Below are 26,593 nucleotides of genomic sequence, written 5' to 3'. Positions count from 1 at the left end.
CAAAGGGTGGGCCTGGTCTAACCAGGTGAGCCCTTAAAAGGGACCCGGCCCTTCCTGAAGGAAAGGATTCAAAGCAGGTGGGCCTATGGAGGAGGCCATGTGGCAAGGACCCAGGAATGACCTCCGGGGGCTGAGAGCGGTCCTAGCTGACAGGCAGCGAGAGAACAGGGGTGTCAGTCACACAACTGCAAGGAAATGAATGACGAGCCGGCGGGGGGAGCCTGGAAACAGATCTCCCCAGTCCAGCCTCCAGCCAGGGACACAGCCCAGCTGACGCCTGGATTTCAGCCTGTGAGCCTTGAGCCAAGGACTCAACTCACATGTGCTGGACTCCTGACCACGGAAACAACAACAGAATTCATTTGCCTTGTTGTAAGCCGCTAAGTTTGTGGTGACGTGATGCGAAGCGAAAGACAACTAACACAGCACCCATCGCATTTCCGTGGCCGCCTCTTCCCTTTAAGATACTCCCTGAGGCAGATCAGCGCCTCAGGTTCAATGAACACGCGTGGGGCACAAGCTGGGCGCGAGGCACTTTCAAGCAGGTTTTCTTATCTCACTGCCTCATCATTACCTGGCGAGCCAGGTGTTATCCCCTCCACTGTCACAAAGCAGGTGCTCAGCGTCCGAACAAGGTAAGCAACACCCAGGCATCACCGAGCCTGGGCACGGGCTTCCAGCCCAGGCGTCTGAGCTCAAAGAGGTGTCTAGAACGGACACTCGTGGGTGGTTAACAGGCTTTTTCTACAGTGGATACTAACAGGCACTGACTAGAGTCCCTCAGCTTTCAACAAGACCCGGGTTTTGCAAACCCTCGGCAGCAGGCTCCCTCAGACACAGACAGGCTCCTCCTGTCCACGGTCTTCTCACTCGGCAGCTCCACCCCCACTGGCTCCAGAAACGCAGGTCCCACCCTCCTCTCTCACCTCTCCTTCCCCGCCCCCCCAGCTGTGAGAACCTCACGGGGAGGCTCACGGAGGTCACCCGCCACCACGTGCTCACACCCACCCCTCGGAGGCATTAGGGAGCCGCCACCGCCGGGGTGGTGAGCACCCCACAGAGGATGAAACTGTCACTCGTTATAACACATGCCTATGCCTGGTGGCCGAGGAATTGTGTGCTTTCTCTGTCACGGTCAAAAAACCATCATTTACAAAAACCATTTGCCTGGAGTCCTGAAAGGAATCTTTTAGACTTAAATGGCGCTGGTCTACCAAGATAAATCAACGATTACATGGATAGCTGTTTCTGTCGGAAAGGCGGAGATAACCGCTTTCCAACCCTGAGTGAGTCAAAGCACACGATGGAGGCCGTTCCTCGATGTTCCGTCCCAGAGGCAGGGGAAGGCACAGCCACTGGTGGCCGTCACGTACCCGGCCGGGGCAGGCCCTGCCACTCCCTGCTGCTCCGCACCCGGCATCTGGTCACCCTGGGCTGACAGCATCTCTCGTTGCTCGTGGTGAGCAGCTGGTCTCTTTCCGCCGTGCGCACGGCCCTCCTGGCAGGAAGCAGCCTGATTTCCCGCCGCAGCCCCGGCAGCCAGCCTAGCACATGCAGCTGGCGCTTGGTATCTTACCAAACGGACACCAGGTACTTCAGGAACATTCTCTCCCTTGCCCCCCAGAAGGCTCCAAGTTAGCTTCTCCTGTCCCCACTCCGAGCCAGCACAGCTGCTGCCCAGGAAGGCACGACCACTTGTCCCGCGTGGCACGGTGGGAAGTGACAGCTGCTACAGCCCAAGGAGTCTGACAACTCCAGCCTGTCTCGGGGCAGCTGGGGCCTCAGCACTGAGCCTGGCCACGCCACAAAGTCCCACCATAATTACATGGAGCCCCTCACCCCACGTGCTCACGCTCAGGACCTGTGCTGTGTCACCTTTGCACAGTTTAACCTGGACGACGACACCAGCAACATGCAGGCAGAACGACTGGCACATTATTCCAAGTAAGAGTGGAAAACGGTCCCAAAACTGCCCTCGGGGCTTCCCTTATTTCCCTGCCCTCTGCTGTGATGATAACTCCAATTATACACAGAGACTCATTTTTGGAGATTGGAGTTTCGGGTTAAAGATACGTGATTCTCAAACCTCTGGGCAGATCCTCAGTGATGAGCATACTGCCAGAAAGATATTAGAAGCCACAGAATATAAATTACATTTCCTTACCCGTGGGTATTCAACAAATAACATGCATTTTGGCTGAAGCTTCTATCATACCGCAGAAAGAATCTTGCATCGCCCCCTGAATCTATCCTCCACCCAGACGAGCAGGTGCTCCTCACTGTCATAAGGAACCACATTACAAAGGAAAAAGCCCTGGGCCTGGAGTCATTGAACCTGGGCTGGAGCCTGAGCCCTGCCACGTACTAGCTCTCTATCCGAGGGCAGGTGACTCAGATTCGCTCACCCTTAATTTTCTCATCTGTAAACTGGGAATGGAACGCCTGCAGCGTCAGGAGGTTGTGAGAACCACTGGTAACAATTAAGCCTCTGCAACAGACACAGAGTATTCGTACAAAGTAGCCTCTGCAGAGAAACCCAGCAGCAAAGGTCCAGGGAGGTGAGAGGAGAGGCCTGTTAGGTGCAGGGATCAGAGGAGACCTCTCTCAGGAGGGGGGCGGTTGAGTGAGCCACTGAGGCAGAGGGAGGAGCCCCAGGCAGAGGACAGAGCAGGCAGAAAGCCCTGACCCAGAACAAGAATGTTACGTTCAAAGCACAGAAAGCGGCCTGCAGCTGAGTCTGAGGAGCAGAAGAGAGAAAGGCAGGAGGTGAGAATGAAAAGACAGCCCGGGGTGGATGGTCCCCAAGGCAAAGCCCGAGATCAGAGCTCCAGGGTGTGGGCGGCCATGTAAGTGCAACAGGACACCTACGTGAGGTCAGCGTGCTTTCTTCCTACACTTGGGGTACAGAAATTAAGAGTAGAAATCAAGAAAACAGAACAAGAAGAAAGCACTGAGTTTCCAAAGCAAATCTCTGAAACTCCTAGGAGGGAATCAGCCCTTATCAATCTGACATGGCCCCTCAGTCCATCTGCTGTGACTCTGTGACACGCAGGCTCCTGTCTGGTGAGGGGCCCAAGGCAGGTAGCTGGCGAAGAGAGAGGCCGCTGCACAGCCAGGCATCAGCAGGGACAGCAGGGAGGGACAGCGGTAGCGGCACACACAAGCCCGGGGGAGGCTGTGAGGAGGAAATGCATGGGCCGGGCCTGGGACGTGGTGGGGGGAGGAGGGGTTAGCACAGAGAAATGCAGGTTACAGATTCCCAGTCTCCCCACAACACAACCTCATCTTTCCTGGCTGAGTCAGCAGGCATCTCAAAACTGGGTGCCCTGAGCGCCTGACAAAAACGAGGGCTGCCGGTATTCAAAGGAGAAAACAATGTAATGTCCTTATCCCCCCACTCGTCCTGAACGGACGTCAACCTTTCACCTTGGACGACTCGGGAGTCACATCAGGCCTTGGAAAATCACTGACCTGCATTTACCACCCTTCTGTAGTTTGCCTACATCTCAGATAACAGAGGTCTCTGGTTTCTACAACTTCCACACACGTCACCTTTTATGAAGGAGACGCCTAAAACTCAGGTCCACGGCCACTGTCGGACAGAGGCAGCAACCTGAGTAACTGATAGGCACGCCGACACGCCCGTGCAGACGGCGCTGGGCTGAGATGTACACATTCCTGGGCATCAGCGGGCGGTGTGAGGCTGGACGGGCGTGTGCACAGGCGGCCCTACCGATTTTCTTGCTCCGCTCCTCCCCACGGCTGTGGGCGATAATCGGCGAGTAGATGAAGGGGCTCTTGGTGGACGCGTTCTGACCCAGCAAGCTTTTCATCTTCTGTGGCCGGAGGCTGGCGGGAAGGTTCAACAGATTCACACGCCTGTTGTTTGAAATAGGACAAAAATTCGTCAACTGCCTTGTTAGCTTGGCTGCAGTGGAAATGTGTTAGAAAAACTACCAATCAAACGGCAGATAAACTGAGGGAAGGAAAAGCGTCCCGACTCGCAGGACAGAGCTGGAGAATGCTGCACGCAATGGTGCCGGGCGGTCCTGGACCCGGGCAGTGCAGAGCCCTCCCTAACGTCAGGCACCTCGTCTCCCAAATGCAGATGAGGCCCCAGGCACACACTACAGTGCAGACCTGCTACCTGCACAGGGTCCGTCTCTCTCCGCCTCCCTCCTCCCCGCCGGCACGCCCCAGAACCACAAGTGCACCCTGAGCTGCATCTCCGAGGCCCCAGGTATCTCATGCGAAGGTGACCTGCTCCATCAGGGTCCCTGAGTGAGTGGCTGCGTCTCCATGAGCACAGCCTGCATCTTACATACGCTGCCTCCCCCCGCCTCACCCCCGGCTGTGATGCCTGCTCATCTATCCTCACGCTCACGTCCGGTCAGCATGCGTTTACTGAAGACTTCCTACTGTATGGAGCCTGTGCACATTCGGGCACTTCCTGTGTACTACCTCAATTAAACATCACTACACCTTCCTAGCCTGGGTACTACGACCACTCTCCACGTGATCAAGGAGGAAACTGACACACAGACTTCGTATACTGCCCACCTGCCCAACTCCCGGGGCTAGGAATTGGTGGCGGCGGGAGACCAGCTCCTAAGCCACAGCACCTGTGACCTCCCTTGGGACCAGCGAGGCAAGATGGGGTTGGGATGTAGAACGCTCTGAGGTCTGAGACTAGAGGACAAGGGGGCAGGCCGTGGTGGAGACGAGAAGGCATGGCAACAACACTCACTGCTGCTGCTCCTCTCCCTGCCATCATTAGCCTCCTCACAGGAAGGAAAGGCCAGGCGGTGGTGAGAAGCAATGCATGTCCGTCTGAGACCATGCACAGCAAAGCAGTGTGCCAGCCCCCAGCGCTCTCACCACACGGCCATCCTGGAGGCCAGATGGTGAGAGGAGCAGAAGATGGAAGTGGCCTGGATCACTGAGTGACCTCAGGGGGGTCAGCTGCCCTGGACAACTGCCGGCTTCCCTCATCCTTTGTGGGAGACAGAAACCCTTTTCGTAGTGAAGGTTAATTTTCCTGAGCTGTCAGGGCTGATGTTTCCTGTCCCCGCCCAGGTAATCTAATAAACAGCCCCGTACAGAATGTCCCCAATCACAGCCCTCCCAGCTGGGAGGGGTCTGCTGCCTGTGCGATCCTGCGTGGCACAGCCCCCCCCCCCAGCCCTCGGCAAACGCGTCGGGCCCTGGAGAGTCAGGGTCACACACACGTTCTCGTCCAGTTCCCACAATAATCGAGGCAGCAGAGCGTGCTTACAAGCCACAGTCCTTGAAACAAATCTTGCACACTTGCTGTCTCCCTTGTCTTTGTACGCATTCCTGCAGGATGTTTTTCTCTTACAGGATCAGAATCACTTCACTTGTTATCTGCTTCAGCTCAGCTGTGAGCGTTCCGAGCACGAGGCACGTAGTCCCCCCTTCAGAGCAGTTTTGGAACTCTTTGTGGAATGGCCGTCAGAGCTGTCATCGTATTACCCTTGACGCCCTGAATTTGTCCCTAGTCTAGTGCCAAGTGCAGCTCTCAGTAAACGTGGGTTGAAGGTGCTCCCAAGAGCTGAAGTGCAATCTCAGCTTCCAAATCCTTCAAAAGCAGGTACTCAAGGCTAAGCAGTTCATCACCAACAGTGGCAAATCAAGGTCCTGCCTGCACATTCAGGGAAAGGCCCGGGCCCTGCCCTCAGGCTACGGTGTGCACACTGAGCTGGCTGCATGTCACGCCCTGGCGCGTCTCCGTCCACGACATCCAACCACACGCTTAGCCCTCAGTCTGCTGCCAAGGCCTCCTTAGCTGGTGCACAGGCCTGGCAGCAGGACAACCGGGCACTTACTTCATCTCCCCGGACCTCAGGTTTTTCACTTATAAAACAGGAAGAATAATGGCATCATTATTGTGATAACAGTGTGATCTGATTAATATTTTGCAAAACTCAGACATCTCCTTTCGCGGGCTCCACGTTCCCGTGGGGAGGTGCGTCCTCAGCACGCCTCACTCTGCCAGGGTGGGCAGCGTGCGGGCCCTTCTCCTGGTGCGCACTCACTATCCTGCTCTCCACATGGACAAAACGGAGCCTGGCCCCACGATAGAGCATGCGGTGGCCCAGCTCTGCCAGAAACTGGGGTAACCTCAGCCAGCCAGACCTGAGCCGTGCCATTCACTGTCTCTTCCATCTGCCCAAGACAGACGTTCCTTTCTATAGAGTCCAAACTCAGGCAGAGACGGGGGTAGCCTGAGCTGGGTATCTTCAAACCTCAGCAGGGTGCTTGGAGGACCAAGTGAGCCAACCCTGGGAGGCCCCCATCACAGCACCTGGCACATAGCGTGTGCGCAAACGCCCTTCTTGTCCCCTCCTGAAAACAGCACTTGTTTGTTTATAAGCATAGAGTCAAGTCCCTGTGTAAAGATGACAACACTGGACTCGGGTGAAGAAACAACGTTGTGGTCCCCACCCTGCACGAGCCGCTGCTGACCTTCCGACCAAGCACCGTCTCTGTGAGCCTTAGCAGTTAACCATCTGTAACACAACTCTATTCTCTTGCAACACAAACAGCTTCCTACTCCACGACAAAGTCACCACTCAAATATGAGACGTCATCTGTGATTCCGTAGGAACCATCTACAGAACCACGGAATTCCAGATCGCATGGATATGCAAAGGGATCAGAGGGTGTGGTCAGCCAGACAAGAAACGCCACGGGTGGTCACGGCTTTCATTTCACAACATAAAGCTGAGCACCAACGTCCAGCCATGTCCGGCCATCAAATGTACCCTGCCAAAGAACAGTCGCTCGAGGCACCTGCCCGAAGAGAACAGAATGCATGCAGCTTGAATCGCTGCAGAACTAATAATAGTGTATTTGGAATAGGAAGCTGCCGACAGGAAAGCAGAATTCCAGGGACGTGTCCAAGACAAGGGTTATTTTTAGTGATTCCATGTGGAAACTGTTGACATTTTAAATCTGACTTCTCAGCATACTGTTGGTTAATTGGGACTGGGCACAACAACAGTGGAACACTAATTAGGAAAGTGACATAAAACAAACCAGGAGAGAAGGTGACACAGGAAAGAGCAGCTGGCCTCTCCTTGGCTTTTAATCCATCGACCTTCTTTCCAGCGGAAACATACCTAAGAAGCCACTGGACAGCTCTGCACAGATGGCTGTGACTACAACAGTCCGGCACCGCTGAGACAGCCTTGGGCGGCACCTCTTAACTGCTACCTGGAGGCTATTTCATAAACCAAGGAAAATTGCCCCAAGTATCATGGCCTCTAGGCCCCTTTTTGAATAAATGCCTATAATCCTTCCTCAAACAGTGTAATTACCTTAAAAGTTTGCATTTTAAAAGCACTAAAGCCACTCAAAGCAACTCAAAGCTCATTTTGACTGGAGGCTTTCAATCCTTATCAATTAAAATATCCTCATTAACTCTAGAGCTCTCTGCCAGGTGGAAGGACTTCAATGTTGGTTCATCAAAAACAAAACAAAACAAAACAAAAAACCATCAGCTAATCCCGCCCTCCCCACCCCAAATGAAAGACCCGTTGGTTTACTGTCAATGGCATCTAAACGACTCCAATTTCTTCTTTGATAATCCATGTCTGGTAGTGTGTTTACAAGATTATTTGGGGTGTGATATTCTATGTTGGTTGCTGGAACAGAAGACCACAGACGGGGCAGCTTACAGACAGACATTGATTTCTGCCAGTTCTGGAGGCTGGACGTCCGAGAGCGGAGGGCCAGCTCTGGGGGGGGCCCTCCTCCTGGCTCACAGATGGCCCCCATCTCACTGCATCTCCATATAACGGAGGGGAGAGCTCTGGCCTCTTCGTCTCCTCATAAGGGCACTCATCCATTCACGGGGCCCCACCCTCATGGCCATCTGAACCTAATTCTCTCCCACAGGCTCCCCCTCCAAAGCCCATGGCAGTGCTGCATGCTGGGACCACACTGCCCCGTCCATGGGGCTGGGTTTACACCAGCCTCCTCGGACCTCAAGTAGGAAGTTTGCACTGTGGACTACCAAGAGCTAACCGACCCGGAGACGAGCTGCTCTCTGTACCTGGAAGACCCTCCCTGACTGGTACTGCCAGGTAACTGCTGGTGAATGTCCTCCAGGGCCGACACTGACTGGGCCAGCAACCCTTCCTCTGTGCGCCCCAACACTGCACGAGGCCTCCGTGTCACATAGCATGTACAGTGTCATGTTAGGACCATGAGCCCACTAGCAAGGATCGTCCCCAAGGTGAGAGAGGGAGCGCTACCTCCACATCTGGGCAAGTAGTAACTGTCCTGGCACTGAAATCCCGTGAAATGAAGAAGACTGACCAATTCTTTCCTTTCCAGATGAGAAACTCTTTGGCACAGAGAGACCAAGGAAAACACCCATTTTCTGACAGCGACGTGTCCTCATCAGGAAACCCACCGTTGTGTCTATAGCCAGGAGGGTAAATTCACACTGGAAGATACCCGGCCGAGCCAGAGTTCACCAGCCCTGTGCCGGGTTCAATTCTCTGAGAAGTGAGACCATGACCCGCTAATACGGGAACAAAAAAGATGTTTGAGCCCACATAACCACCACTTTCCACGGCCCAGCTCTGAGACTCCCTGGCTCTGGATAACACCGATTTAAAAATAAAGGAAGTTACATTTATTTCAGCATTCCTTGCGAGCGTGATGGAACTTAATTCAGTTGATCCCATTTAACAAAGAGAAACAAAACTCAATGTACCGCTGACAGGGAATAGCAAAGGGACCTCTGAAGAGAGGAAGAGCTCCCCTAAACTTCTACATGCACTAGTACCTGCAGACAGCGTTCCCGCTTACACAGCACGTTCCCGCACATTCCATTTGACCCATAAAGGCACCGTCAGATGGTTCACCAACCCCAGCTGGAGAAGGGGAACCCGGGTCTCAGGGAAGTGAAACAGCTCGACTGAAGCCCCACGGTTAACTGCAAAAACAGGCTTGGAATGCCAGACTATTGAACAAAACCTTACATTTTTTTTCCAGTTTGACACAGAGGCCATTCACTAGCGCTCAGCATAAATGAGACCTATCGATAAACTTTAGTTCCTGGCCTTCCTTCCTGTACTGTAAAGAAACGCTGACACACCAGTCTGACACACAACACAGCACAGAGAAGTTTAGAGAAGACAGCACGAAGCACGTTCCAGAAGTACCCCCTGGTGCACGTTCAGAGAAAAAAGACCTTGCTTTGACAAGAAAAGCAGTAACGATGGAGGCTGAAGAATTGTGGAGCAAGGATATCACATTCACCCGAATTCTTCACATTTTCAAGTGGCATAAATTTGGGAGAACAGCACAAAAATCACACTAGCTGTGCATGAAAGCCAGTCTCGGACGAAAACCAAATTCCATTTACTAGTGAGAACAGGCGTGTGTAAGCAGTCCTCCGGGTCCGACAGCATCCGAAGTCCCAGGACGAGGACACACGGAGCTCAGAGGGTGACATGCATACTGCTCTCCAGACTGTGAGGAGACCTGACCTGATAGCAGACCAGAGACGTGGCCAACAACAAACGGACACTCTTGTAAAGATCTGTGTTCGCGAGCAGAGCAGAGAGCGCGCGCTCCCGAGGAGCCTGCTCACCTGACGATGGGAAGCTTGGTGAAGGGCACCGGCGGCAGGGTCAGGCCATCGGGAAGGGTGATGAGCTCCATCGTCCCAGGACACTTGGACGTATAGCTCTCCAGGCTTTGAGTCACGTCTTTCTTTTCTGATGAGAAAATAAAAACAAAATGACGGTTAATTAAACAAAAGTAAACATGGGAGGTTTTTATGGTATTCTATTCAAGCAAAAATAAAATTCGTAACCCAATCCCTGATGGTCCAATGAGTCCAATCCTCTGACAGAAATAAAGGGGCAATGACCACAGGAGATAAAAAGAAAGTGGAAGTTTTATTGTATTCAGTTGGATAACCACTAGCAGCGGCCCCATTTAAGGTCCTGTGGATAAAAAGGAAATTAAGTTACTATCTTCTAGGAGATTTCATTTTCCAAGAGAACAAATTCTTACCAAGTTCCAAGAAAGTCAGTAGGCAAGCAGGACTGGAGAAGCGGAATTTTTTGATCACTTAAGAAATATTTTCCCACAACTACTAGGTACCAAGCAAAACGCCAGTTCCCATGCTCAAGCAGTTTATCGTCCATCTGCATCAAGATATTTAAGAGAATAATCACAAGTCCACATTTTGAAGCCAAAATCGAGCTCTGTGAGATAAGACTGTTTTTCTCCACCTGGTCCCATCCTTTCCACTAGGAGGAGGAGAAGAGGACACAGGTGACAGTGAGTCGTGTTTGCGTACGTCCACAACGTGCTCTAGACACCTGCTCACAGACTCTGACACGCGGGCTCCCAGCTGCCTGCCTGCTGGAAACCTCGCCAGTATTCAGGAGGGAAAGCAGCGGTGTGCACGGCGGCAAATGAAAAGGCTGAGACCCGGCGAAGTTCAACGCTTGTCAAAGAGCCTACATTTGGCCCTAAGCCTGTGGTCTTGGCAGGCTACTAGCTGGAAGAAGAAAGGAAAGGAAGGAATTGGGGGTGGGGAAGAGGCTTCCACCTTCCTGGGGTCGATTTGCTCTGTCACTGCTGACAGGGAAAGCTGGAAGAGCTGGAGCCACGAGTGACAGAGGGACACAGCCGTGGCGAGCAGCGCCGTCAGCCCGGGTCTGAATAAACGGCGTGGTCATTCCCCATCTGCTGTGTGACCACCTTAGGGGAAGCCAATCAACCTTTCTGGGCCTTCCCTTCCCAGGTAAAGGTTACTGAGGATGAAAGGAGGTAACGCACTGGCAACAGTGACACGAGCTCTGTGCCGTGGAAAGATGGAAATTGCCGTCATTACCAGACAGTTGCACTGAAGGGAACGGGGCAGGGGACGGCTGCAGAGGGGGCCAAGTGCTTCACCACGACTGCGGCCTCCCTACCAGTGTCCAGGCAAGGACTTTACAGATGGCAGGCTCGTGCGTTAACGGGTAAACTGCCGCGACAGGGGTTTTCTGGGTCTGAGCATCGTTCTTTCGGGAGTTAGAGGGCAGACAAGGAAGCAGAATTCTGAATACAACAGAGTAATGTTAATCACAACATGAGCAAAATTCTTGAAATAATCTAATCATCCTCAATTTATCCATGATAAATCTCCCACGAGCTCCAGCTGACCACATGTCCAGGACCTAATTTGCCTGATGCTAGGTAGAGCACTCGTGGCTTAGGGATCTCAGTAAGGTGAGTTACGCTCTCAGGCAACCCTGCTCAAAGGAAGAAGGAAATAACTCTCTGCGATGCCTCATGCCAATTGCAAAGTTGTCCCAGAAGGAAAGATACATGTAGTACATTGCTTGGCTTCGCGATGAATGGCTTTTCTATAAACAAAGTAATGTACACGACAAGTACCATTTGCTCATTTCAAGAGTTGACAACTGGACAAAAACCAGTACATCACAATTTCTCAGTTCATCTATTCTTGTTTCTTCTAAGTAATAATCTGAGACGACAACCACACTTGCATTAAGTGATACGATACACAGGTAGAGAAGAGAAAAAGGAGAAAGAAGGACATCTTTTCTTCCAAATCTGAAATAAGAAAACTAAGGAAGAAGGAGTGGAAAAGAATACAGAGGGAAAAGTATAGGTGTGGCCTGACGTAATCGCAAATGACATTTCAGAGTCGGCTCTGATCCCTTCCCCTACAGAAGTGAAAATCACAGTTAGTCTTCAAATTGTTTTCACTTTTCTTTCATTTCAACATTATAATGCTGAGATCTCCACGGGTTTGCCAATAAGCAGGCCCCCTCTTGTCCACCTACTTTCTAAATAAGTTGGAAACAGAACAAAGAGAAAAGATAGAGGCTAAAATATCATCGTTACTACTGACACAGACCATGCTGAAGGACATGGCATGGTTTCTTAGCAAGCGCAGCTCCGCCCTGACACCACGAACTGGAGGGCAGACCCTCGTACCCAGACACAGGCCCACCCCCCACCCGGGGTAGGCCACGGCGCGCAGACAAGCTCTCAGAAGGAGCAAAGGGTCCAAGGACGACATCTGGGAAACACAGAGGTTAGGGTCAGTGAGAAGAGGAAGAACTAGTAAATGAGTTTGAAAAGAAGCAACCCTTTACAGTGAGACTCAAGAAGCCAAAAGATGAGTTTTTCTGAAAAGAAGAGAAATAAGGGTGGGTGTGATAAAAAGGTCCATTTGGATGCAAACTAAAGACCCATCGCTACACTTAGGAGTTAAGTGGTCGTTTGTCATCTTCAAAAGAAATGGGTGGGTCCAGGAACCCAAGAGTAACACATTCAGAACAGGCTGGGAGCGGAGTGACAGCTCGTTCCTGTCCCCAGAGTGGTGAGAAAGTGCATATAGGCTGCAGCACGAAAACCAGGCGCTCCATCAGGGACGTGCGATTAACAATGACCCACTGGGTAAAATACTGTCATTAGTTCCACCGTAGGAGTGAGAGCACTGAGGACGCAGGATATGCTCCTTCTTTTCTAAGCTACCAGGCAAGGCTAAGGTTTCCAGCCCAGGCTTCTCCAGGCCAGGGCCCTTCTCACCACACAGAGCAACTTCCTTGGGCATTAATGTGCCCATTTTACAGATAGGGAACGTGAGGCTTGGGAAGGTCACGGGAGCTTGCCTGGGGCCACTCAGGTAAGAAGTGGCTAAACTGTACTCATACTCAGCCCTACCAGCTCACACTTCCTGTTTTTTCCATTTTGTCGCACTGCCCACCCAGATTGCCCCCATATGTGAAAATACAGAAGAAAACACAGATACCTGGAAACACGATATCCAGCAAGATATCCTTGTATAGCAAGAAAAATCAACTCAGCTTTTTTTTCACTGGGCAAACACATTCAGGCGGCACAGTGGTCCAGCCACAAAGGCTGCGACAGTCACGTGCCACCACTAGAGAGGAATGACCGACTGAGCAGCAGCTATGGAATGAGCCGTGTGGTGCGGCAGGAAAACGGCATCGCCTGACAGAACGCGGGGGCTCCGCGCCGGCTTCTCACTTGATTTGCGTCGTGACACCTCCGAAGCCCTGATCAGCAATCAGTCAAGTTCGCCAGGAGATTAAATATTTTTCCTTCTTCTCTTCAAGTACATAAACATGTTCTACCAAAATGAAAGGCAATTATGCTAAACCATCAGCTTATTATATCATCATCTATTTACAGCACTACCTAGAAGATATTTAAATACCTCTGGAGATCTCAACGGAACACCCAGAAGGGGAAGTTATCTTAAGAATGAAGACTTAATGCATAATTAGAAAGAATCTGCACATCCACTTATGAAGTAACGGTGAGATACGACATGGCACCGTAACATAATGCAAATTGATGCAGTCATTAAAAATGACATTTATAAAGACTGCGGCAACGCGGGAAACGTCTGTGATGTTACAACAGAAAATCACGATGCAAAATTATACTTATGAAATAAACTCAACTTAAAAATAACCCAATTTTTAAAAGAATAGGAAACAATAGGAAAGAAACACATCACGATGTCAACAGTGTTTGCCCACGCAGGATTACGCATCATTCCTTCCTTTCTGTTGATGTTTCCCAAGATTTCTAAAAGAAGCAGACATTATTTGTATAATAAAAATTATTTCAAAAACACTTAAACATTGAATTTTCAAACAAAGTTTGATGAAGAAAAATCAGGGTTTGTGTGTAAACGTCCTGCGTGGGGGGATGTCCCGCGTGGGGAAGGCGTCCTGAATCGTCACTGGGCTCCGCAGCTTCTGCGGGAGCCTCGTTATCACCAAGGCAGAAGGTCACGGTTACGTACTCCGCAGCTGTCCCCCGGCTGTCCTCGGCCGTGCTCAGGACGACAGCGCAGCAACGACTGCCGTGTGGAGAGGACATATCCATGCAGGCACTGGCCACGCCCTTCACGGCCACCTCATCCAATTGTCCCCCAAACCTTACAGGAGGAGCCAGTGTTGCGTCTACCTCACAGCTGGGCAAAGTGCGCTTAGAAAGGTCTCACTCCCGGGTCAGTGTACCTTCCCTTCCGCCAGACACCGACTTGTCATACACTGTTACGCTCGGCCATCTCCCTTTCTTGTAAAACTGTTTCCTATTTCACTCAACATTCCTCTAACAAACAAACACTGAGTATCTGTCTTGTATAAGGAAGAGCCCTCCTTAAACACTCAGCTGGACATCCTCCTCTTCAAGGACAAGACGCCCCCCGAAGTCCTTGGTCTCCCCACGTACTGACTACCTTCCAGGTAAAAGCACTGTCCAAAATGATGAAGATAAAGGGGGAAATGACATGGTCCCATCGCCGGGTGTCCCGTCATCTAGTGAGGAACCCACAGACGGGATTGGCCTCAGGACGTAATGAAATGATACTGAACGGAGACGTGCGTAAGGAACGAGGAGGAGGCGAGGAGGAAGGCCTGTTACCTTCTCACTAACATGGAGACAGGGCGAGTACGAGGACAGGGCACACTGCAGTCGGGGCAGCAGGAAAACCACCTGCTACGCCCGAAGGACGACACAAGTCCAACAGATGTGAAATGCAGATGATGGAGATGGAGCAGCTACGAGGTTAGCCGAAAAAGACGGTTTGACTCAAGTCATGAATGTCCCTGAGATGGGGTTGACTTTCCTAGAGGAGGGGGGCAGTTCTGAAGGTACAAGGGTGTGATTTCGTTGCATTTCAGGGAGATAATTCTGGCTTCAGTGTGAAGAATGGATCAGAAGGAGCAAGGCCAGGAAACAGGACATGATGTCAAAAGTGTCCTACAGCAATCCAAGGAATAGGTATGGAAAGTGGTGACGGGAAAGAGCGAAGAGGAACCAACCCCACGTGAGAAAAATGCAAGCATTATATGGGGATAGGATATAGCAAGCAATTCATAGGCTATAGGATAAGTAGGACAATTTGAGGGCGATTCCACAAGGTTCAAGCTTCCAAGAACAAGAAAACAGTGACACCCTCAAGAAAAAGGCAATTAATTCAACTGAGGATACGGTGGGTGACTTTAGGATCCCATGACACTCAGGGGACACGCCCGGACTTCCTGTGGAAACTGAAGCTCAGAGGTCAGGACGGGAAGTACAACTGAAACATCATGAGCAAATTTTTATCAAAGAAAGTATATTTTGAATATACCAAGAGCTTAACTCTTAAATCTCCACCATAAATCCTCACAGAACTTTTTAAATTTATGCCCTCCTTGACCCACTTTGTAATTTGTTACAAAAACACAATAACCTTGTGTTTTTGTAACTCAAATGATTACTTTTATGTAATAATAATTTCATAGTGTTTTGGAACCAAAAGTTTCTTTTCCAGCTGTTCAGGCTCCTTCCCTAAAGGGAAGTATGTGAGTGGAATGAACCTACTTCTGTGTCACACCCCTGAGGTGATATTACTTCCCATTTAAAGTAAAAAAACCTTTCTAATTTTGCAACCTACTGATCACAAATTACAATGTCACAAAATATTTTGTTCAACAGATATTTCCATGTTTCCAGAGGCGGCTGCAACCCAGCCAGGATCCCGGTCCCGGACTAGCTACCCCACTGTCTGCGGGACAGAGAAAGGCAAGGTAACTAAGGACCACAGGACACACGCGGGAAATGCCTAACTTCTCTCACTGCCCCCCCCCCCATGACAAAGGAGCGCCCGAGGACCCATCTCCTCAGGTGGAGGCCCCAGGAGAGCCCCTGTCCCAGTCCAGGTACTCTGACATGATGGGTGGCAAATTTCTCATGCATCATCTCTGGGCAAAGCAGCAAAGTAACGAGCTGGTGATAAGGGAAGGAGAAGCTGAATAAATTAAATCTGACGTTTTCTACCTCATCCGGTCCTTGTCTTTCAAACAAATGACAACTGCATTGAAGTTGAGAGATCACCTCTGGGCCAGAGACAAACTAGAGGTGTGGTATCTAACCCCGGCTGGCACATCCTGGGTGGTTCAGCTCTCGTCAGGGAGAGGCCAGGGCATCCAGCCTTCAGTGAATTCCACTTGGACGGACGTAACACGGGAGGTAACCAGGACCAGCGCAGAGAGCATGGCCTGCAGAGCCCGACACCAGGGTCCAAACCCCAGTCCCTCCCATGCTACCTCGGGTAATGTCTTTATGCTCCATGTGCTGGCTAAGGTTAGGCTAAGCATCGCTCCTTCACAGGGCCCTCGTGAGGCTTTAAGAAGTTCAGACGGACGGGCACATACGTACCGTACCTGTTCCGGGAACAGCAGACAAGCCTAGCACCTCAGCAAAAGAGACACGCTGGGCCGGGCGGAAAGAACATTGCATAATGTGCTGAGGAATTTGAATCTCATCTCTGCAGGTAGTGGGAAGCTTCCGAGGCTACAGATGAATACTGGCTGCAGGATAAGCACTTTACAGTCTGGGTGGAAGACGTAAGAAACGGCTCTGGGAGGCAAGGCGGTCCCTTAGGCGGAGCCTGGCCTGGGCTTGGTTCAGCAGATGGCAGGCGCGGGCACAGGAGAGCAGGACAGCGCTCTGCTGCTGGAAACACCGTGGGAGCCCCGTGTCCTGCACAGACCAGCCCTTCGAGGAGGCGCTGGACGCCCTTTCATATACCCCTCTGCCTCCCCCCCAAGATGTTGTCTTCCGGTTCACCTCAAACTTGGCAAATCAGTATTTTCCCATAAGTAGCAAATCCACTAATTTGTTTGGGATTCTGACACACTGATACTATTTCTTCCCTTCATTATTTTACATGGGTGGCTTCTCTACCAAGAATATATTTTATTAGCAGGTACTTATGTTGTACTACACAGTATTTATGTCTTCCCTGCAGAACCAAAAGGAAGTCAGACGCTTCCCTTCATTTCTGCTGGGTTTTTGTCCAACCCCTTTTGTCTATTTCTGAATAAATAAAAGGAATTGTGTGAATTGCAATGGAAACGAATTACACCCCTTCTTTACTGAAGCGTTCCCACCAGGCCTTACATAACATAACAATTCATATGCTTACGCTCCCTTCTCCCCAGCCAGGTGAAAAACGAAATATATTCAATCAAAACTCTGTAAGAAACCACATACACCACCTGGAGAAAAATGCAAAGGGGAAAAAAGCACGTGAAGAATGGGAAACAGGAAGCAAAATAACACACATCACCTTCACAATTCACAGACGACGGCCTTTGTTTTTGGCCAGAGTCACACTCTGGCTGTTCATACTTCACTGTGTAAAGCTCAAGGGCAAGACGCACATCTCAGACTTGGGTGGATTTTGTGATGGGAATGAGATGTAGCAAGCAGCACTGTAAACCCAAACTTCATGTTTCTGGCTGTGAGTCCATAGTCTAGGAGACTTTCCACTATGACAGTCATGCTATTTACCCTTAATCTCTGACACCAAAATCCAGTAAAACAATGCATTCTCATTTTCAACACCATGTCACCATTTACTTAAATGTTTAAAAAAATGTAAAGAACATATACTAACATACCCAGGGTTGTAAAAGATGACCAGCGAAGCACATTATAATTCACAGGAAGTCTAGAATTACGGAACGCGAAAGAGCATGGGGGTGGGGCGTCTCAGTCTCAGTTCCATCCTGCACTGACACCGCAGGCCCGTGTCTGCTGTCCCAACTCAGACACGTGACTTTCGCGGACACACGTGGCATCAGCCACCTCAGAATCTTTGTTTCCAATGAAAGCATTCACACACACACACACACACACACACACACACGATTTCTTGTCTGACTCCCAAAGGCCAAGCTCTAAGTGACTCCATTCCCTTCCCAAGCTTCATACTGTGTAGACATATAGCCCTCTAGCTTTCCCAGAATAAATACTTACCACTATGTATGTGAAAATAAATAAAACATTTCACTGAATCTATAACTAAATGGGACATGACTTGTACAGTTCTGCATGACTTTTCACACGTATAATTTTACAAACCACGATAAATGTCCTTGGGCCCCAAGTCACAGATTTGATTTGGGAAACACTGCTGCCCTCAGAACGGGGGAATGTGGAGGTGACGCCTCTGAGGGGACCAGGGCAGCGCGGTGGCTGGATGCGCTTCGCTTCCTAACCAAACAAACGATGACAAAGGAGGGAAAGGAGGAAGGCTGGTTTCTGAAATAAGCAAAGACCGAGGAAAGGCCTCAGTTACTCATGCCCCACTAGTCATTTCTGTTCATTAAAGCCTGTTCGCAGCAGCCCATAGAGCACAGCTCCTGGACAGGCCTCTCAGGGGTACTTGTGAAACAGACAGAGCCACCTAACAATCTGTTAAAGCAGAAAGAACAAATGCAAGTTCCCACAGATGGGGACGAGCATGACCTGGCTTTTTTGGAGAAACAGAAATAAGACCAAATATGGCTGGAGCTGAGTGAATGGACGAAGACAGGAGGGAGGTCAGTTTGGAGAACAAAAGAGCGATCAAATCATGTGGGGCCTGGTAGGCTCTTGAAAATGAGGTGGATTTTACTGCATTTTATTATCCATGTGACGGGCGCCCCTGGGACAGTCTGAAGCAGAAAGGGCTGTGACGTGATCCTGGAGGAAAGTGGGCCTGTGACGGCTGAGCAGAGCAGCAAACATCATGTGGCTTAGATGGCGCTTGTAAGAGCAGAGGTGGTGAGACGCGGCCACGTGGGGCACACATCTGGGACGTAAAGCCCTGATGACGTGCTGACCAGGGCTGAGACGTGCAGTCTGGTGGCAAAAGCGGGGCCAAGAAGGCCTTCACGGTTTCCGGCCTGAGCAACTAGACAGACCGCGGCAGCATTTGCAGAGATGGGAGCGTGAAGAAGGGGCAGACGTTAAGTCTGGAGCTCAGGGTGGGAAGCAAAGGTGAGCGCCATGTGTGCAGAGAAAGTCCCTGGAGCCTGGGGCCAGGTGAGCTCCCCCAGGAGAAAGCGCGGACAGAGAAGTGGGGGAGGGTGTTGAACGGATCCTGAATGGACACTATGTGGATACAGTCACCGAGAACGGAGGCAGGAAAGAGGAAGCCAGGAGAAGCGCCCAGAGTGTCTGCACCGACCGAACATAGTCCGTGGGGGGCGGGGGGCGGGGGAAGTAGCCTGGACGGTCACAATTTTGGCTTCTTCCGTTTAGTCCCGTTCCTAGTCCAAAACAATCCAACCCTGTTTCTGCATTTCACCCCACACCCCTCCATCCTCAGCCCCGGCTTTCCTTCCCAAGATGAAGGAGGAGGGTGACAAAGCCCCCATGTTGATAAACTCCCTTTGCACCCCCCATAGGATGCGTCCTCACTCCTCGGCCCAGCATGAAGGGCTGTCGTCACCCCACTCCGTCTCTCCTGCCAACCCCTGGACCCCACTATTGCAGGCATCTCATGTCATGTGGGACACACTACGCCAAGTGCACCACGAGTGCTCGGAAGTCACTGTGCCTGCGTGCCACAGCTCTGTCCCAGGAGGTCCTCAAAGCTCAGCTCCGAGGTCACCTCTCCCACCGCCTGCATCGGGCACAGTACCCAACTGTGAGAGGGTCACCAGTTATCTATAGAAAGGAGCTGAAGAGACCTCTCCTGTGTAACTGTTCGCCTCTCCCTCATCCCTTATTCTCTACACAGAATTCCTGGAAACCTTAAAGAGCTCCTTTATGAGCCCAAAGGCTTTCGTAATCACCCTCAAACTCAAAAGCCTGGCTACTTGACATGTAGAAACCGAGATTTTTGAAGGAACTGGTAACTCTGTTTTTTCTTATTCTCTTCAAAGTACAATTCACTCTCATTCAAAAAGCATCACATAATCTCAGATCAATAGTTTTCAAACAGGAGAAAAAGGAGGAAGAAGAAAGGGGGGAGGAGGCGCAGGAAGGTGGGGGTGGGGATTTGTCCCGAGCAGCCCACCTAGACCTATGAGAACAGGCTTGCCAAAGAGAAAACAAAACAGAAAGTTGTTCCTGCTATTAAAACAAGAAGCAAAATATCAAATATGCTAGAGACAGAAGCAGGAACAAGGGAGGGGGCAGTGCTTTTTCTCAGTGGGGATTAATCTCCCCCTTCCTGAAATGAGACTGCAAGTCAAACCACAAATTCAGATCGTCCCCATTGGGTTCATTTAGCGAGGCTGACGTGCCACGTCCCACGTCCCAGAAGCCCCTGCCTGCACAGCTCTGAGTCGGCCCGGACGTGGGACCGGGAAGGCCCGGAACCCAGCAGCCTCCGTGCTCGGCCCGCTGGCCGACACAGGCTCTTCTGAGCCCTCCGTCTGACGAGGCCTCGCCCTTGGGCGCTGTCCCTAGCCCGCCTGGCCCAGTTGTAGCGAGAGGCCCCCACCCTTGACATCGGACCAAGTGCCGCACCCACCACGCTTGATGTGCCTGTCCCTGGCCTGCCCGCAGCAGGGACCCGTTAGGACAGCTGAGCCGGAATCCCCACCGCTGACGGCTCCTTAGTCACTTGCCATCCGCGCCCCTCCCTCTGCTGTGCGCCCTAACCCCCACCTGTCCTTGTCGTATTCAGACTGAGCTCAGACCCTCTCCCTCCTAAACACAGCGACCCCGCTGCCACCGTCTGGAATAAGGTCTTCCTCACCACCAACGAGAGCTTTACCGACGCTCTGAGATGGGAACAACCAAAGAACAAAAATCCTGCCCTCCTCCAGGAACAGAAGGGCGGCCAATGCAGCTCAACGTGGTGAGCTCTCCACCGCCTGTGGAATTCACACGAGGGACCCTCGGTAATGGGAAATGCACTTTACAGCGCTAGTTTCCAAGGTCACGGTATGAACTGTGCACGACAGACATTCCTGACACCTTCAGCTTTAGTCCAGAAACCAGGCAGGCACTTTGGGAGGTGACTGAACTCTTCCCAACCTGGTGTTCACCGCCCAGGGAGATTTTGGCACAGAATAGAGTTTATACGTAGCTATGTACATGTCCGTTGCACGAGGTCTACAAGCTGGGTTCTAGATTTAGCTTTGCCTTAAATCCCGAGCGACGCTTCCGGCAAGCTACCTCATTAGCATCTCAAAGCAGCACAGACCTGTGGGTACCGCGGCCAGCATTCTACCTGCCGCCCAAACCCAGACAAATGAAAACCAAAGGGACAGGCAAGCAATCAGAAGACAATAAAAGACTTTCACAGAAAAGAGAGACAATTAGTAAACAAACATGAGAGTAAAAATAGTCAACCTCGCAAGTTACCAGGAAATACACGTTAAAACAGTAAAGCAACATTGCATACTCGTACACACTGACTCCCGCACTGCTGCCAGAACCGTATAATTAGAACCATCTTTTCAGAAGGCAATTTGGCGGCAAGAGGTTTCAACAGCAATAAAAATGTTCACAATGGCTGACCCGGAAAGCCCTCTCCTGATAACAATCTCTCTGCTGCTCAGAAAGCTGAAGACCCAAGAGGTTCGTCATAGCATTACCAGTAACAGCAAAAAGAAACAAAACCAGAAAGAAAGCAAACAAAAAAAAGTATGATTATTAATGCATTCAACAAAATGTGAGCGCCAACAGGTGCCACTGGCTAGCCGGAAGGGACAGTTTCTTTCTGAGGTAAAACATGTTAAAATTGAGTGTGGAGCACATATCTGGGAATATACTGAAAATCAGAAGTGTGCATTTTAAATGGGTGAATTGTGTGGTGTAGGAATTGAATCTCAATAAAGCTGTTCTTTTTTAAAAGGAAAAGCATTCATTATTCATGCATGCAACAACACATGGGTGCCAACGCATGCCCCAGCTGACACGGAAGGGAAGACACCCTTCAGGGAGCCTCCAGTGGGGAGTGTGTCCATTAAATACGTGATTAAAATACAGTGGGCAAAAGTGCTCCAACAGGCAAGTTCTGGACCCCAGTGGGAATGTTCCAGAGGAACACGAGCTGGTCTGGAGGGACCGAGAAAGGCTCCATAGAAAGAAAGAAACGTGGTGTCTATACTAAAATGTGAAGGATGGACAAATGTTAGCCACACGAAGGGAGGCAGGGACAGAGGGGGAAAGCGAAAAGAGGGGAGGGAAGCGAAAGAGCAGCCCACCCACGTAGGCTATGCCCCATCCTCTGTGTCCATTCATCAGTCAAGGACATTTACGTTGTCTCCACTTTGGGGCCATTATGCAGGGGCTGCCACAAACACTCACGGGCAAGTGTGTGCGTGGACGTAGAGTTTCATGCCTCCTGGGTACACACCTGGGAGTGGAATGGCTGCACCATGTCTCACCACACTACCAGAGCTAACATTCAGTAGAATCAGGTAAAGTCCTTCTACCTGAAACTATTCCTTCTGCTCGGTCTGGTCTGGTCTGACAAACACCCATGTGTCCTTCAAGGTCAAAATCACCTTCTTCCTGGAACATCACCCAAACCATCTTCCACCCCTGAGAACTGTCAATGTCCCCATGATGCTGTAAACCCATTGTTTGCACCGAGTCCTCGCGGCCTTCGCTGGCATTCTCCCCACACCCTTCTCCAGGCAGAATCACCTGAAACAGTGTGAACACTGAGTGCCCGCTGCGTTGGGTGGAATTCCACCAGGCGCCTCACCCGGCATGAAACCTAAGACTCACGGCCTGGGAGCCGGCTCTGTACTGGCAGGTAAGAACACCAGGGCTGCAAGAAGTGAAACTGTTTGTCCACGGTCACAGAAGTAGGAAAGACAGTGGGATTCAGAGCCGGGCAGCGGTAACTCAGAATCTGACACCCAGGAATGACAACGGCACAAGAGAATGCAGGGAATGGAGAAGGCAAAAGGGAGAGGAAGGAAGGAGCAAGCCCCACGGTGCTGCGCTCGCAGCTCTGCCACGTTCAGACAGCCCCTCGCCCTCCGTCTCACGTGCTCTCCACCACGACCCTGACAACAAGGAGATGCATCTCCATCCCCATAAAAGGGACCAGACAAGGAAACCGAGGCGTCAGTAACCTGCTCGCAGTTATCCTGCTCGTGAGTGAAGAAGGATCTGCCCTGAGACCTAAACCCAAGTCATTCGGCCACCCTTCCATCCCCCCAATACTTACTGGGGGCACAGGTGATGTGAGCCACGGTGAGAGGCAGGGACAGTCACTCACGGTTTGAGGAGAGACCTGAGTGACACCAAGTGGCCACCCACGTACGGTCCTTTTGCCCGAGGTGCCTTAAGAAGAGCTCCCTGAGGAGATTACGAGTGAAGTGGGAGGGAAACAGCCCAGCAAGTCCCCTCCTGCAGCCTGGAGTCGCGGGGTTAGGCCAGCAACAAGCACACGCGGTGCGCCCCCGGGGGGAGTGCTGTGGTCAGAGAAGGGACGAATTCCTGGACAACGTGACAGAAATGGATGTGGAGGGAAGGTGGCACAGCATGTGCAAAGGCAACAGGATGGAAACGCAGCTGTGCCTGGAGCTGTTATACTTTCGATGGCCAGAACACAGGGTGGAAACGAGAGTGGGAAAGGCTGGAGCTCAAGAGAGTGTTAGCACATACCACCTGTCACCAAGGCAGAGAGCCCCCTTCCCATGGGACTCCTGAGCCGTACCCAGGAGCGGGCTTCCACTCACATCCCTCGGGGCTCATCAGCCTCCTGCCACAGGCCACAGCAGCTGGTATGTCTCCCCAGCAGGAAGCCCCAGCGAAAGTGGCCTGCGCCAGTGACCGTCACAAGTGGCGGAGTCACACTTCCGAAGGGAAGTCCTCAAGTCAGTGCTTTTATCTCACAAGAAAAGACCAAAGTTCTGGGGAACTGAGAGCTCTTCCCGTAAACACTGCCCCCGTAACATAGCTTGCGAGCTCACTCACACGCACACACACTAGAGGGTATGTGGGGGGCAGGGAAGGCAAGAAACGCCCAGATGCCGCCCCTTCCCCGCCAAACCAGGACAGGTCTGCAGGCGAAGAGACAAGCCCCTCCCGAGGCCCACAATCATTTCTTTCTTTCTTGACCACTCCTCTAATCCACATTTAATTTCCACGCGGCAGTATTTAGAAACCCTAATTATCAACACTGTGAGTGGTGCCGTGAGCTCTCCAGAAGAAAGGTCATCCCATAAACCAAAATACCTATCATTAAAATAGTAACAAACCAGCACACAATGTGTACCATGTGTACCATGTTCCAATGAGAAAACAGAGGCCCAGAAAGAACCTAATTATTGCTGTGAGGTTCTGGGGATTAGAGGCGGGGGCTAATGGAAGAATCCTTCAGACTGCCGGACTTTTGTCCTTTTCTCAGAAGACTCCAATTAACCAAATACCCTTATACACAGGCCTTTAAGGCGATGGCAATTTGTTCAACAGTGTCAGACAGCCCATGTCCTTCCCTTCTAAATGTGCAGGGTCTTCAGATCACCAATTCACACGACCTCAGAAGTAGCCAGTGCCCCTCTCATGCAGCTTCAGAGGGGAAGCAGGTACCACCAGCTCAGTGTGCCCGTGAGAAGGGCCCAAAGGGGACAAACAGCAGGAGGCCTGGTCTCCCTGGGGACTGATAAAAGGCTTGCAAGAGGAAGTCCAGTCCCAGGGGAGTCATTTGGTAATGGCGACCAGGGGACAGGGAGGGGAAGTGCGAAGACCCTGCATTGGGAATAAGCTGTGTATTTACGAGAAAAACGCCCACGAAGAGCAGACGAGGCAGGTGGAGGTGTCAGCAGCTCAGAGGAAGGTGTGGCTGTGTCACCACGACTTACACTGTGGGGAAAGCGTGTGTGTGGGGAAAGCGGTACCAAGGGCAACCAGAACCGTGACAACAGGGGACAGGACAGGTGCCTTGGGTCAGGATGGCACTCAAAACTAAGGCCCAGTGAAGAGTCCACTCGCAGTTGCTGGGTCCCGGGGGAGTTCAAGGAATCTGGGGCCCGGGCAGCAGGGTGGGCAGCGCCCTCAGGGTCTTAGAGAGCTGGTCACCACTCAACAAGCCAAAATCCAATACCGTGAGCACCAAAGAGAGAACTCCAGCCTCCCCCACACCAGATACTGGATGTTCTGCTCCACTCTCATTTCAAAGAAAGCCCAGTGCAAATAATTCATGTCGCCATGTTGGTCTTGCTGCTGAAAAGGTGAACTCCACAGGGAGCGTGAAGACAAATGCAATTCAAATGCAGCGCTGCAGGCCACAGCGCTGCGGACACAGAGGGAAGCCATGCTGCCACCCACTGCCACCTGCCGGGGACCTCAGTCCCACAGCAATTCCCACGGTCACCTGAAGTCCTAAATGGAAAGCGACAGTTACCCCACACCAAGAAGGACACAGACACCCACAGTGAGAGGTAAGTGACTTAGGGCCCTTCATCATAGGAGTTCCAGGAAGGAGAGCCCATCACCAACTGAGGCAGCTGGGGAGTGCCTCGAGGACAAGTGACAGCTCTGCAGGGCCGCCCAGCTCTGCGCTCACGGGCCCACAAGGCCCACCTGCCCTTGGCCCAGCCTGCCTCCTTCCCTGCCCTGCAGTGGACGTTGGCCCCACTCCCCACTCGTTCTCCTCCACGTCAGACATGCCCCACAGGACCCAGCCCACAACCCACACCGACCTGGTGTGAGAGGCTCTGGCAGAAGGGACGTGCAACAGGGACGCAACACTGTCCCGTGTCTGACGTGCATGTGCAAGAGCCTGGGACCATACAAGGGACAGGAGACGACCTGCCGGCAGGAAAGTCAACAGATCTGGGTTCGGGGGCACCTGGGTTGGAAATAGATTATGGCTCAAACCCCCAAAGCAGGTGACACCCAGGAACAGAGTGAGAGGAGGAGTGAGCAAAGAACCCAGAGGAGGCAGCCTTTGGAAGGCAAGGCAGAAGCTGCCCTTGAGGGCGGAAGTGACCAGAATGGTCACAAAGGGCATGTCTGCGAGCTGGGTACCAAGGACGGGGCAGGCCACTTGGTGACAATTCACTGAGCTGTGTTCCCGTGACGCGTGCGCTTCTCTGTGTAAACGTTACACGTTGACATGTACAGTTTCCACAATGCAGGCAAACACAAGGGGAGCCCAGCAGGGGGCTGAGGGGCAGAGAAAAGCTGCAGAGTGGGGTGAGCAGGCCCAGGAGCAGAGCCCGTGAAGGGCACGGCGGGCAGCGGCAGCGGGCACCAGCAGGCGAGGAGGGCACAGGCGCACAGCGTCCTCTTCCCAGCAGAGAACTGGGGCACCCCCACTGAAACCCGAGCCCCAGTGTTCCCGGGGGCCAACCAGCAAGAGGGCTCTCACTCGCAGTTCTGTGAAAAACACTCCGGGCTGAATTCACTCACCTTGATCTGACAGGAAGTCCAGCATGGTCTGCAAGAGGAAGGACAGGTGCCTGACAGAGAGAGCGGGGTTCCCCATCCTTCGGGAGGCGTAGACCAGCTCGTGAAGCAGCCGCATCTGGACAGCGGCCCAGCCTCGGTGCGTGCCTGCCGTGAAAGTCAGAGAGTCATGAAAGTGCTTCCAACGGCGCACAGCCACGCAGCGAAACACGGGTCGATGTGACGTGTGGAACTTGGGGATTTAAGGACAAAGGCCTCAACTATCAACCTTGAAGGGCAACAGAAAACATTCTGTTGACTTCAAGAACCCTAAAGTGGTTAAGTTTTTTCACACACTATGTTTTACAGAGAGGCAATTTTTTTAAATAACCCATTTTTAAATAATTACGAGAAGGTTAGA

The 26,593-nt window shown here is 51.7% G+C and overlaps 1 protein-coding gene across 6 annotated transcripts in view; it reads right to left on the bottom strand.

Moving 5' to 3' along the window:
• Positions 1-26,593, bottom strand: part of TRAPPC9 (trafficking protein particle complex subunit 9) — a 343,110-nt gene that overhangs the window by 261,731 nt on the left and 54,786 nt on the right. For all 6 annotated transcript variants that reach the window (XM_081071109.1, XM_081071112.1, XM_081071108.1 and 3 more), the window contains 3 exons: positions 26,197-26,340; positions 9,629-9,755; positions 3,734-3,879 (listed from right to left, as the gene is read on the bottom strand). In XM_081071109.1, coding sequence (XP_080927235.1) covers positions 3,734-3,879; positions 9,629-9,755; positions 26,197-26,340 — 417 coding nt within the window. The remainder of the gene's footprint in view (positions 1-3,733; positions 3,880-9,628; positions 9,756-26,196; positions 26,341-26,593) is intronic.

The sequence above is a fragment of the Rhinolophus hipposideros genome (genome assembly GCF_964194185.1).
Source record: "Rhinolophus hipposideros genome assembly, chromosome: 13".
In the NCBI taxonomy this organism is placed as follows: Eukaryota; Metazoa; Chordata; class Mammalia; order Chiroptera; family Rhinolophidae; genus Rhinolophus; species Rhinolophus hipposideros.
This window is presented reverse-complemented; position numbering and strand designations above follow the sequence as displayed.